Source organism: Mirounga leonina, unplaced genomic scaffold (assembly GCF_011800145.1).
Source record: "Mirounga leonina isolate KUSES-001 unplaced genomic scaffold, KU_Mleo_1.0 Mir_168, whole genome shotgun sequence".
NCBI lineage: Eukaryota > Metazoa > Chordata > Mammalia > Carnivora > Phocidae > Mirounga > Mirounga leonina.
The window spans coordinates 29,165,913-29,180,299 of NW_023270426.1; the positions used below are offsets into that span (position 1 = coordinate 29,165,913).

At 47.6% G+C, this 14,387-nt stretch overlaps 1 protein-coding gene across 2 annotated transcripts in view; it reads left to right on the forward strand.

Annotated features, from left to right (window-relative positions):
* SH3RF2 (SH3 domain containing ring finger 2) overlaps positions 1–14,387 on the forward strand; it is a 139,677-nt gene that overhangs the window by 105,836 nt on the left and 19,454 nt on the right. For both annotated transcript variants that reach the window (XM_035014390.1, XM_035014389.1), the window contains exons 6-9: positions 2,599–2,690; positions 3,974–4,144; positions 9,739–9,974; positions 13,187–13,545. In XM_035014390.1, the coding sequence (XP_034870281.1) occupies positions 2,599–2,690; positions 3,974–4,144; positions 9,739–9,974; positions 13,187–13,545 (858 nt within the window). The remainder of the gene's footprint in view (positions 1–2,598; positions 2,691–3,973; positions 4,145–9,738; positions 9,975–13,186; positions 13,546–14,387) is intronic.

A 14,387-nucleotide genomic window follows, 5' to 3' on the forward strand; every position in this document is an offset into this window, starting at 1 on the left:
AAGTCATGGGTATTAAGTGAAGTGCATCCTGCTTAATCAGTGGTCCAACCGTCTCCAAGAACATAAGATTAATTGTTCACATAACAAGGCTCTCCCCTTGGCACATCTCCCAAGCCCAGCAGGGATTTATCTTGCCCAGTCACAGGGAAGGAGCAGCCTAGCCCAAAGCTGGCAACTTGTCTTCTTTGTTTAAGAGAACTGGTGTGACAATATTTGATTGCAAAGCTCAGAGCACTTTATGCAGTGTTAGTGCTAGATAGGTGACTATGGAATGTTTTTTTTTTTAAGAGCTTACTTAGATATACTTCACCTGCCCTACAGTTCACCCATTTTAAAGTATACAATTTAGTGGTTTTTAACATATTCATGGATATGTACAACCATTACCACAACTTTACAACACTTCATCACCTCCAAAAGAAACCCTGTACTCTTTAACTACCACTCCCATAACCCTTCTTATCCCCAACCCCTGATCTACTTTCTTTCTCTACAGATTGGTCTATTCTGAACATTTTACATAAATGGAATTATATAATATGGTCTTTGGATCTGGCTTCTTTCATTTAGCATAATGTTTTCAAGGTTTATCCATGTTCTAACATGTATCAATACTTCATTCCTGGGCGCCTGGGTGGCTCAGTTGGTTAAGCGACTGCCTTCGGCTCAGGTCATGATCCTGGAGTCCCAGGATTGAGTCCCGCATCGGGCTCCCTGCTCGGCAGGGAGTCTGCTTCTCCCTCTCCCACTCCCCGTTTGTGTTCCCTCTCTCGCTGTGTCTTTCTCTGTCAAATAAATAAATAAAATCTTTAAAAAAAAATAAATACTTCATTCCTTTTATGGCTGAATAGTATTCCATTGTACAGATACACCACATCTTGTTTATCCATTCATCAGTTGATGGACATTTGGGTTATTTCCACCTTTTGGCTATTATGAGCAATGCTGCTAAAAACATTCATGTATAAGTTTTTATGTAGACATATAGTTTCATGTCTCCTGGGTATGTACTAGGAGTGGACTTACTGGGTCTAATGCTAATTCTGCTTAATCATTTGAGGAACCACCAGACTATTTTCCAAAGGAGTGACACCATATTACATTCCTTCCCACCAGCAACTGTATGAGAGTTTTAGTTTCTCTATGTTCTCCCCAACCCTTGTTATTATCTGACTGGAATGGTTCTCTGATCCTATAACTATATCCTCGAACTGTAAAACATACACACACAGCATACATATCTTCAGACAATTGTCAGCAAAGAACACACACAAAACTACCAAGTCATGCCTACCGGCACATACCTCTACAGCTCACCCACACACAGATAGAATCCCACACAGACATTTACAATCACAGGCTCTTGTACAGACAGTCACACACGGTACACATGCATATCGACCCACAGACTCACATGTGTGAACGTAATCAGACATAAAACAGACCAATGCTGTTGCCCAAGCGCGTACAGTTGTGACGGGTTGTGCACAAACAGAACCAGAGACACATGCACTCAACAACGCCTTCCCTCTTGCCCAAACACACATACACAAACAAGAGTTGTACCCGAAAAGCAGAGTCCTAAAAAGGCACACATACACCGTTACCCTCACTCATGGGGGGATAAGTGAAGATAGATTGAATGTATTTACTCTGCGTGACATGGAGATGGTTGAGATTACATCAGTCCTTGGTCTGCTGGGTAGGAAGAACTTTTCATTCATTCATTTGTTCTTTAAGCCACAAGTACATCCTGAGCACACAGAAAAGACAAGGATGAACCAGGGAGAGTCCCTGCCCGCGTGGAACTTACAGCCTAGTGGCGGGGGCAGTCACCTCCGTGAGAGGTGCCAAGAAGGAAGTGAGCAAGGTCATAGGGCACACAGGCAGGGTGCCAGGAGAGTAGTTTCTGGGTGTGTCTAGCACTGTTGCTCCCTCTTTCATCCTGGCAAAGTGAACACTATTCAGATTCACCTTTCATAAATCACTGGATAAACTGGTGTGTCTGTGTGTGTGTTAATACTAGCACTAGTAAGAGTGTGGGCTCAGGACCTAGATTACCCTGGTTTAAAATTTGATTTCTTACTAATTAAATGATCCTTCCCTCAGTTTTTCTTCCAGAATTAGGGATGATAACAGCACCTTTAGTAAGGATTAAATTAGCTGATACTTGTAAAGCACTTAGAAGTGCCTGGCCAGTGTTATGTTCTCTTTAGCAGCCATCATATCATTTTCCGAGAGTACGTTTCCATAGAGCGGGTGAGTGTACTGGGAGGGGGGTGGGGAGAAGCCAGGAGGGCAAAGATCAAGGAGCCTGGCAGTGCCCCGTTGACTGGAAACTGGATGAGTCTTCATCTTCTGCCATATCTGAGCAGTCTTTTGGAATGCAGTCCTGACATGCCACCCCAGCAGGCCATAAACCAGTCGAGCCCCACCCACTCTGCCCACAGCCCCAAACCACAGCAAAGATGCACGATGGATGGCACCGGGCATGGCTCTTGGTTTTCAGCTGTGTCAGGCCTTTCGGCAGCAGCTCTGCTGTGGGCCTGGCTTATGGCACTCACTGGTTCTGCTTGGCTGTCTTTTCTGTCTATGTAGGTCAGCACTTACCACCCTGTACCTGCCTCCCCAGGACATTCCACGGCCATCGTCAGTCTGCCCGGCTCCCAGAAACACCTCTCAGCGAACATGTGAGTAACAAACTCAGCCCTCCAAGTCTAGGTCCTGGCCAGAGGGGTCCTCATGGCCATCCCTCTGCTGCTAAGCACCACCACTCCCAAACCATCCCATCCAGAGAGACAAGAGCTCCCCTTCCTTTGTATCCTTCACTGGAAATAATGCTGAAAAACACAAATTGGCAAACCACATCAACCTAACTCACTATTCTACAACGGTAGAAAGAAACTGGAAGAGTATACACGAAAACACTGCTGGGAGGTTGGATATTGAGCAATTTCTACTGACTTCCTTCAGATTCAAAATGTTGTGTCATAAATAGATACTGCTTTAGGATCAGCGGAAAATAAATATAGCATTTTAGAGGGGGAAAACCTTGTGGATGAGAACACACCCCCAGCTCCTTTGATAAAACCTCCCAGTGTCTCATAGTCCTTGGAGTCTAGAAGGACTTCTTGATGTCCATCCTGAGGCCATACACTGGTAACCTGAATCTGGCAAGCCAACGTGGGTTCTTTTTAGTGCTTTTACTCAGGCAGATATTCTCACTTTCACAGCCTCGCTAGTGTCTCCCCCCCTCCCCACGACGCCTACCTCGATGTTATTTATCTGCCTGACTCCTGTGTGGACTGGAGAGTGAAAGTCACTGCTCTCTTCCAGGGACATCTTGCGATGTTACAAGCCCATTCCCCTCCAGCCCACCACGCAGCCAGGATCCACTGTGTGCTCACAGACTAAAGTCAACTCCTGCCTCCCGATTTGCAGTGTCCACGTCCCTGCCTACATTAAGCCACTCCTGGGGGTCAAACATGTCCTCACTGTCAGGAGAGGGAGTGGATCAGAGAGGCTTGTGACCTCTCCTTTCCCTTAACTTGCTGGCTGCAACCATTTTCTCGGGTGATACTCTGAGTAGTATGAAAAAGCACCCTAAGCAGTAGCCATCACTTCTAGGTTCGAGACCAGACTCTGCCACTAATCCCTGGTCACCAGCTCCTGTCTCTGTCCTCGGCCGCTCTCCCCGCTGTCAAAATGCCAGGGTGGCCTAGCTTAGCGATTCCCAGCTGTGTGGCGCTCTATGGAGGACGCAGGAGTTGGGGAGGGCAGGGGTGTGGACCCTCCGCGGCTGCTTCACCGCCACGCTCCGTCACCACTGCCTGCCTTCCGTCCTGAAGAAGTTTGTTATCACTGACCCAGGGGACAGGGGTCCCTGAGGTTCTGCTTCCCTTCGCCCTCTGCTGGTTCCATGGCCCTCTGCCAGGCAGGCTCACCTTCTTCACCAGTTCCCTTGTCTCCCCAGGTTTGTAGCCCTGCACTCCTACTCAGCCCATGGACCGGATGAGCTGGACCTGCAGAAGGGAGAAGGCATCAGGGTCCTGGGCAAGTACCCGGACGGCTGGCTCAGGGGCGTCTCCTTGGTCACTGGGCGGGTCGGCATCTTCCCCAACAACTATGTCATCCCCATTTTCAGGTGCGTCCCCTCCGTTCTCAGGCAGCAGAGGTCGGGTCACCAAGGCCGGGGGCCATCTGTGGGTTGCATCGCTGAAGGACTCAGTGCTCCTTCAGAGCGTGGGCCAAGAAGTAGCCCTAGTAACCTCCTAACACTTTATTTTTTTTAATAGTAACAAATTATCTTTTTTATAGCTCTTCACATTTTACAAGCACTTTCTCATCTTTTATCTCATTGCTTGTGCCCAAGAGTCCTTCCCGTAAGGTAGATAGTATTTTCCAGATGAGGAAAGTGATGTACAGAGTTAAGCAACCTGCTCAAGAATGGGGTTTCAGGTTTTCACTGTATAAACCCCCCAAATCCCATTCACATCCCGCCCCCTGACACTCCCATCTAGTCGAGTAATGGGAACCTGCGATGATCAGAAGACCCTCAGAGCATCTTGGAAAACTTCCTAGGACACCAAGCCAGTAGGCAAGTTTCCGTGACTCAGACCACCGCCTGTCCATCCACACCCCAGGCCGCAGGCAGGTTACCCTGGAGGTCCGTGTCCCTCACAGCCTTCCCAGCCTTTTCCATTCTCTGGCATACCTGATACTTCTGCTTTGTCTGGCTGCTCGGACCATGACCACGGAGGCACAGGGGTCCCAGCACCACCCATGGCTCCTCCTATCCCTACCCCACGCCAGCCCAGGCACAGCGTGTCACAGGGCAGTGGGGCCATCCCCACACACCAAATGCTGCCTTTATGACATACCTCTGAGGAAACTGATAACCCACTGTACTCTCTGGGGGTCAGACCTGGAGTCATATGTCCAGTTTGGGGGACCTTCATGTAGGTGGGGCCCGGTGTCCGGAGGAGGGCAACAAGGATGGTGAGGAGACAGAAAAGTACACCATAGGAGAAACTGATAGAGAAACTAGGGTTAAGCTACAGAAGACGAGGGCCAGAGGGACCATAACAGGCTGTGTAGACAGGAAATCTGTTTCCTGAGGGGGCAGTGAACCAGTGGATGCATCTTAGAAGGTTTGGTTCAGTAAAAGGCTACACTTTCTAATGCATATATTTTTCCAGTAAGGTTGGCTGGTGAGGTGGTAGACCCCCTTTCTAGGAAGAGTATGGGCAAACTCTGGGTTTCCATAGATCTAGGCTTATATAAAATGATTTCTTCACATGGCAGAAGGTTGGAGTAGAAGTTATTTCCTGCAATGGAAGGTTTTTGGGAATTTGTTAGAAACTTGCAAAATCTCCATACACAAACTAAGTGTGTCTTTAACTGATGCTTTAGTTCATTCATTCAGCAAATATTTATTGAACACAAACTATTTGTCAGGCACCTTTCTAGACACTGGAGAAACACCATTGCACAAAATCTCTGCCCACTGGAGCTTACATTCTAGTGGGACAGAAAGACAAATAAACAAGACATATAAGCAACATATATGGTGTGTTAACAGTAAGGGCTAAGAAGAAAAATCAGAAAAGCAGGATAGAATTTGTGGTGGGGGGTGGTGATTAAAATTCTCGTATGTTGGTCAGGAATGGCCTTCCTGAGAAGGAAGAAGGAAGGAAATGAGGCAGGTGTATTCCACACCACAGGAACAGCAAGTACAATTGCCCTGAAGTAGGAGTATGCCTGACCTGAAGGCCAATAGGACTGGATCAGAACAAGTGACGGGGACGTTAGTAGTAGATGAGGTCAGAATCGCAACAGATCATCTATAATTTCCTAAGGCATAATGAGGAATTTGGCTTTAACGCTATTGCAGGGTTTTGAGCATAAAAGTGACATGATCTAACTTACATTTTAACCAGAATCCCTGTAGTTGCTGGCTTGAGAGTAAACCGTAGGAAGAACAGAGACTAATTAAAAGGATATTATAATAATCTGGAGGAAAAGTGAGGGTGAACTGAGCCAACGTGTCAGCCATGGAGGCAGGGAGAAGTGGTTAAATTCTGGGTATACTTGAAGGTAGTCACAACAGGATTTTCTGACAAATGAAATATTGGGTGTGAAAGAATAGAGGAGTCAATGTGAGTCCTCCTTTTTTGCCCTGAGTAACTGGAAAATGGAGTTGCCTTTTATTGAGAGATTCGGGAAAACCGAGAGGAATGGGTTCTGAGAGGTGGGCGGTGGGGGAGCAAAAGCTCAGCTGGCCACAGATTAAGTCTTAGATGCCTTTAGTAATCCCAGTAGAGATGTTGGAAAATGGTTGAGTACACAAGCCCAGCATTTTAAGGAAGACGGTCTGGGCTTGAAATGGTATTTAAAGCCCTGGGACTAGATGAAATCATCTCGGTAGGATCAGTTGCATTAGAGAGAATGACAGTGAGCCAGAAACTAAAATCTTCATGAAATGAGGGGAGAGGCTGAGAGAGAAAATGGTAACAAGGTAGAGTGGCAGGTGGTAGAGTCTGATACTACCAGTCAAAGCTGGGGAGGGTGGGAGAATGGTCTAAAGGTGCCAATGAAGAGCAAGGAAGATGCCCACCCTAACTTACGACCGTTTCCTCCATGACAGGAATTCTCTAGGGACTATGTCTACTACTAGGGCATTTGCTTATGCATCAGGCCTTAGCCCAAAGTCCTGGTTATTCTACGGAAGAAAAAAAAAAAAAACCTTTAGAATAAGAGTGACCATGTAATTTGTCACCCAAACTAGGACACTTTTAAGAAGAAAAGAGACACACACTTTTAAAACACCAGGAGAACAGGTGTAAACTGAGACTCTCCTAGGAAAAGCAGGACAAATGGTTACCCTAACTAGAATGCATGTAGGATTCCATTCCAGTGGATTTCAAGACTCCAGCTTCCCTTTCCCTCCATCTTGGCTTTTCTCCTGGGTACACCTATTGTGTCCTTAGGCAAATCATGAGCATCTAGACTCACCCGCTCCAAGATGGCAGCATGTCAAACAGTGGATGGAATGTCAGCCATAGGTTGCCATTGAATATGTCCCCCATCTCGAGTTCAGAGAATCCTGAACATGTGTATACAGAGGTGCCACTTACATGGGTGGGTGTGTTTGCTTATAGGGAACCAGCATTTTCAAGAAGAGCAAGTCCCTGTCAGAGTATATTCTCTGGAGGGCTGTTGGGTGACAGAGGATCAGTGCTTCCTGTGTGTGAAGTTCTCCCTGGTGGCCCCCTGATGCAAAGAAAGGTCCCGTTGTCACTGATCTTAGACATGGGTGACATATGCCCAATTTTTCTACCTGGGAGCAGCTCACCCTTGTTCTTGACCACCCTTTCCACTGTGGGAGGGCTGAATATTGTTGTCCTTTGTCCTACTTTTAGCAGGTTGTGTTAGGACTAAGGGTTTGGACTACATGTACAAGGCCCCTTTCGGCTCTTTGGTTCTGTGTATGTGTGAGGCTCTCCCCCAATCTTTGTTTTTCTGTTTGCAGTGATGCCTCTCACTGCCACCAGCCCCCTTGGTGTAGAGTACAGCCTTTTATAAAAGAGCCAGGGCTTGGGACGCCTGGGTGGCTTAGTCAGTAGTTAAGCATCTGCCTTTGGCTCAGGTCCCAGGGTCTGGGGATGGAGCCCCACATTTGAGCTCCTTGCTCAGCGGGGAGCCTGCTTCTCCGTCTGCCTGCCCCTCCCCCTGCTTTATGCTCTCTCTCTGAGAAATAAATAAAATTAAAAAAAAAAAAAAAAGAGCCAGGGCTCAAAAGTATGAGGTGCCCCCTGAGCATTTGCACGTTTGCTCTTATTAGCATTATTCCCTAATAAACTGGACCTGCCAGAGTTTTAGGACGAACTATAAAGAGACTAGAGCTGACCAGACTGGAAGGGTTTTCATTTAAGATTCAGCAAGTGAGCCTTTTAATTACCGAGGGAGGAAAAGGCTGCACCTGCTGCTGCTGGGAACTGTTTTGGAAATGTCTTTCCTGTTGCCAGCCCATTTTACAGGATCCGACATCTTGAGGCCTCTGTTCAAAAGACGGGCAGATGCAGCCCTTTGCCATGGAGGTCAGTGCTGGGGATTTCTCTCCACTGCTCAGCCCTTGGCTCCAGAAAATAGTCTGGAGCTCTTACTGGCGGGCAGCCCATTCCCTTCACTGACCACATCCCCAGGGACATGAGGCAGGGTGTCATCCATGGGTAGGAGGCCCCTTACTGCAAGCATCATCCTGGGCATCTGGCTGGATCTGTTTCGTGGGCAGAGTGGACCCTATTAAATGATGCCTCACCTGTCTTCGTACAACAGGCTGGCTCGTTGTTAAGCTCCATACCGCTTTTTCAGGCAAAAGGCAGAGAGAAAAGGAGGAGGAAAATAAGGGAAAATTCCCCAAAGAGAAACCCAAGGACATTAACGGGAAGGCCACCAGGAAGGGCACCTCTGAGCCAGGGCCTTGGGCAAGTCGGTCCTTCCCGGGGAGTTAGCAGAGGTCATTTCATCAACAGAGAGACAAGCTGATCCATGGACTGCTTGGGAGGGGCTGTGATCTTGGGGTAGGATTTGTAAAAGGGCAAGAAGGGTGTGTAAAATGACAGCCATTCCCCGTGGGGTTCAGGGAGTAGCAAGCTGGAAACAACTGACAAGGGATTGCTGTTCTATAAAACTTTGATACTGTTTTTCAAACTCAGAGCCCAAAGCTGAAGAATTAGAGTCTTCAGAAGGCATGTGTAGGGCCTACCCCCAGCCCTAGATTGTTTCTTTCAAGCAGGATGCAGGCTTTTCCTTGCTACCTAAATAATGAAGGCTTTAACCAGCCAGGACGGGGCGTGCTCAGTGGTAAGACGATACACTTCCGTGATAGAGCAGAGGGCCAGCCTGGACTTGGGTTCAAATCTCAGGTCTAGTAGATGCTTGGCCAAGTAACTGTAAGTCTCAGTTTTCTCCTCTATAAAATAGTAGCACTAATAGTATCTACCTCAGAAGGCTGTTGTGAAGAACCCGCGGGCTACTGTGGGCAAAGCACTGCCCAATGCCCAGCATACAGTAAGTGCTCAACACGTGTTAGCCCAGATGACTGGCATCAGTGCCGAAAGCATCACGAGAGCCATTCAACAAACATTTGTTAATAAGCAGTATATGCAGAACACAGAGGATATAAAATAAGTCATATAAAATCTCTGCCTTCAAAGAGTTTAGCATCCGGTGGAAACGTCACTGAATGAATAAGAAATCAGAATTTGGGGGCACCTGGGTGGCTCAATCAGTTAAGCGTCCGACTCTTGATTTTGGCTCGGGTCATGATCTCAAGGTTGTGGGATAGAGCCCCATGTTGGGCTCTGCACTCAGTGCAGAGTCTGCTTATTCCTCTCCCTCTGCTCCTCCCCCACCCCACTCTCAAATAAATAAATAAGAAAGAGAGAAATCAGAACTGCAAAGCAAGTTGAACACATACAAGATCTTGTGCTCTGAGCTCATGGGCTCAAGAGTGATCAGAGCTGGAGTGAAGAATGACAAAATTCAAGCCTTCCTGTTCCATCAGGGCCTCAATCTGAGATCCTGTCCCTGCCCTCAGCACACCCACACAGGGACCCAGCTGTAGGAGGTGAGGCCACATTTAGTATATGGTTGAGAGCGGAGAGGTTTTTAAAATAGGACTCTTGACTGAGCATTTTCTTTATTTCTTCTCTTTAAAATGCTTGCAACAACCAGAAAGACATCTAGTTTTCCAGATTCTCGGAGTCCTGGTCTCTACGCCACATGGACATTATCCAACTCCTCTGTGTCATCCCAAGGCAGCATTTCAGAAGGTGATCCCCGGCAGAACCAGCCCTTCAAGTCCGTCTTTGTGCCCACCGCCATAGTCGACCCTGTGAGGAGCACGGCCAGCCCAGGGACTTTAGGACGGGGCTCTCTTCGGAAATCTGGGCAGAGCAGCATGAGAAAGAGTAAGTGGTGGCAGAGAGGTACGTGCCTAGAGCTAAGTGAGGGGATCGGACTCTGGGGTAGACAGAGCACCTTTTGCAGAAATGAGATCTTGGCTTTAAAACAAGCCTTTGTAAAGGGTGCTTTTAATTCCCTAATAGCGACTGGTTTTACTGGATGAAGCCAGACCGACTTAAGGTCATGCCCTTGGTCACTCCATCCCCGTATACTGAATGGCTGGGATGATAGCAGCCCTGAGTGCCAACATATGATTAGAACACAGCCAAGGTGGAGGCTGGCCCCAGTTAAGACAGAACAAGCAAAGTACTTGCTGGATCATGCTTCTCAAACTATGCTCAGGGGTGCCAAAAGGGAAACATGGGAAGGATGGGGAAAGAAGCAAAGAGGGTTAAGGAGTCAATTCTCAGAGCCCCTAAATCTTGCTTTGTTATTTAATATATACACAAGGTTTAAAAAAATTATATTGTATAAAAATAAGTCTTTATATCCTTAACCCCTATCCCAAGTGCTCTTCCATGTACCTGAATAGTAGCTTATAATCATACTGCACTGCTCTGCACCTTGCTTTTGTTTTTACCTGTATAACATCCACATTGCTCACATGGCAAAACTTTTGTCTCCTGACATATTGAACTTCTACGTAAGACATCATTTTCAGGGATTTTACAAAGTGTTTAAAACCCATTTTTCTACAAAACATGAAGCTTCTATAATTTGCATACCTCTCTGGAAGACCATGAGCCACACAAAGCAAATCTGATTTATTCTACATCCTCTGACTTAAACTGGGCTCTGCAGTCTCCCTTGCTATCTTAAAAGACGATTAAATATGAAAGTACAGTATGGCTGGTCAAAGCAAGAGGGTGACATGTGGGACAGTATGCCACCCAGGAAAATGTGCCAAGAAAATTAAAACAAATGTCTTCGCCCCACCCTCTCCCGGTGCTTTCACCTGACCACCTGCCTGACCTCCACTCTCACTGTACTGCCTCTACCCCCCCTCCTCCTTCCTCCCCACTTGGCCCTTGCTCCGGCCTCTCCCGTCCCCCACACAAACCCTGTACTGAATGATCCACCACAGCAGCCGTGGGCAAGGGACTGGACCTCTTCAGTCTTCAGTTTTCTCATTTATAAAGTGGAAATAAAAGTTGTACCTACCTCATCAGGGTTACTGTGCAGATTTAGTAAAATAATCCATGTAAGACTGACGGCACAGTCCCTGGCACATAATAAGTCTCAAGAAATCCTAACTGTTTGTATAGGATGATCATCTTCTCAGTACGATCATGGCTACTACAACTACACAAGTCATCTTTGGTCCATCCAGTGCGTGAACTGACTCAGTGTTGACATGTTCACACTCAGTCTAGACCACTTAGGAGTGCTGAGAATTGTGTCCTATTGGCAATTGCTCACATTTCCTTTCACACACTCCTTCTCTACCTTGGCGGAGATCTTGATTGGCTTGGAGTTTTCACTGCTTGCATTGTATGCACATGTGATAAAACATTAAATCCCTTGGAAATTAGGAGCCAACAAGATAAATAGATGAGGCATAAAACCAATTTTTCACACATTTCCAGGAACCTAAGGACATGTCTGCCCAGGGCTGCTTTGACTTTCTCAGGTCCCAGAGGCCTTCTCTCTCCCTTTTCCCAAGGTGAGGCTGGTCAAGCTATCAATCTACCCACAGCGAAGAGAAATGACAGGAGAATTGACTGTGCGCCTCATAGGGCTGTCAGTGGAAAAATAAATGTCTACATTGAAAGGGCAGACTTGTGTAAATGGCGCCAGGCTTGCTCACCGCAGCTGGGAGCACCGACTGTGTTTAGTGAGCGTTCTGCTTTTCACGTTCACATCAGGCCTGACAAAGAGTCGCAACGCAGAACACGGCCTTGGCTCAGGCCCTCTGTGCTGGACACAGATGACTCTGATTCATACACGTGTCCACAGGCTATCACAAAGACTCACATCTCTGACTGGATGTCCCCTATGGCTCCCTAAATGCTCGGAGACCCTTCTGGAGAAGTGGACTGCAGTGCTTCTCAGGGTGTTTCTCCTGTCCCCCTGCAGAGTGCACCGAAGTCCCAACTGTTCCCCTGGTCCCATACAGGACAATATGCCTAAGGGATGGAGGCCTCCGGTCTTCAGAAAATTTGCGGGGAAGGAATGACTTCCTGTTACTGAGGGAGGATCATCGCAGTTAACAAAACAAAACAAAATAAAGCTCAAGGAAGGGATAAAATCACACTCCTGGACCTTATATTTTTAGGGTTTGCCATCCTTTACCCAAAACCAACGAGACCTAACAAACACGGGGCATTTATTAGGTTCCAGGCACTGTGCTAACACTTTGCACACATCATAAAGTGTAAGCCTCTCAGCCCTCTGAGACATTGCTATCACCTCCGGTTTACATCTGAGGGGCTGAGATGCCAGGAGGGGATGGGGCTGACTTGTCCCAGGCTCCCTGGGAGTAAGCCTGATTCCAGAACCTCTGTCATGGGACTTTGCAAAGCTCATCCACACACAGCCCGAACCTTTCCAGATCTGCTTCCATGTGGTGTCAGCGTTTGCCTGCACACACCCTCCCTTAATTCCACTTAGCTTCCTCCCCGTGGCCCCCAACAAAAGTGATCCCACTGCCACATGCCTACAGCTTCTTCAAATACCTGGTCAGAGCCCCGTCCCGCTCTCTCTGCTTCCCTCTCTCCCTCCCCACATCCCTCCCAGTTGACTGAGTCTCGTGTTTCTCAATTTCTTCTGTCTCTTTCTTTCTGTCTCTGTCTTTCGTTTCCTCTTTGGTTTGCATGCCTCTGTTGGTTTCTCACTGTGAAGCTGTCTCTTTAGGTTTGTCTTCTTCACTTTCCAACCGCTAGGCCTGAAGCGAGAGAGCCAGGGTGCCTGTGTGCGCGTGTGTGTGTGAGGGAGAGAGGAGACAAATGGAAGTAATGTACCTTCTGACAGCGTCACCTCCCCCTCCCTCCCCCCCCACCAAACGTTTGGCTAGCCAGTTATTTCCTGCCAGCATCAGCAAACAGCACTAAAAAAAGAATAAGGTCACCTTTGAAAGACCCTGAGAGAATGTGAGCACGCTCAAATGGGGAAAGCACTTAACTATTCTGGGATATCAGGACACATGGCTTACACAACCCCAGCCCAGCCTGCTGTCAGCAGCCCCCAGTGCTGATATCAGTGTCATATAATTCCTCAGATGGATCCCTGCAGAGACCCGTCCAGTCAGGGATCCCCGCCCTCATGGTGGGCTCCCTCAGACGCAGTCCCACCATGGTCGTACGGCCTCAGCAGTTCCAGTTCTACCAGCCGCAGGGGGTCCCCTCCTCAGCCTCAACAGTGGTGGCAGAACTGGGACCTAAGCCCACTCCCACTGGGGAGCCTGCCCTCACATGCGTCAGCAGGGGCAGTGACACCAGGATCCACTCTGCAGCCAGTTCCCTCATCATGGAAGGCAAGGAAATCCCCATCAAGAGTGAGCCTCTACCTAAACCACCTGCATCTGCCCCACCATCGATCCTGGTGAAACCAGAAAACTCAAGAAATGGCGTCGAAAAGGTAGGAGTGAGGTGACTAATTAGGGGGGCCGGACTCTATATCCCTAACTTTGCACAGTGTCCCAGCTCCTGAGATTTGTTTTAGTGGACAAAGAATCAAAATCGCAGCCTCAAAACAATCCTCACACACAGTGCTCCCCCCCACACACAAACTCCCTCAGACCACTCACACCCTCTGCGGATGTCCTACTAGATCCCCTTTATGCTTCCTGAATATTTCATACATAGTTCTTTCGAGCCCCACGGTGAGTTGGAAAAAACATGGCTTTGGCATCAGACACATCTTGATTTGAATTCCAGATCAGCTGCTTGCTATCTGGTGACTTGGCCAAAACACAACACGTTTCCAAGACTCTTTTTGCCTAATCTGTAAAATAGCAGTAAGAATAGTAACAGCCTCATAGGATTGATGTGAAGATGAAACCAGAGAAGATGTGTAAAGTGCTTACACAAGTGTTCATGATATAGAAGAGGCAAAACTGAGACACGGGAGAATTTAAGTGATTTATCAAGGTCACAGCAAATTATGACTCCAACAACTAACTTTTACTGTGACCTCTGTGACAGAGGGTCAGATCTTTTAACTTCTAGTCCAGGGCTTTTCCCACTAGAGACATGAGTTTTTGTAAAGTCTTAGGTTCTCATTAATACCCTTGAGGCGGGAGGAACAGTGAGATAGAGGAGGTGACATTAAGAAAATTAGGTGATTGTTATCTTTTACTTTATTGACCATCACCACCACTACTACCACCATCATCCCCACCACCAGTATCATCACCACCATCAATACCACCACCAGCCCTACCACCACCATCACCATCATCCCCACCACCATCACCCTCA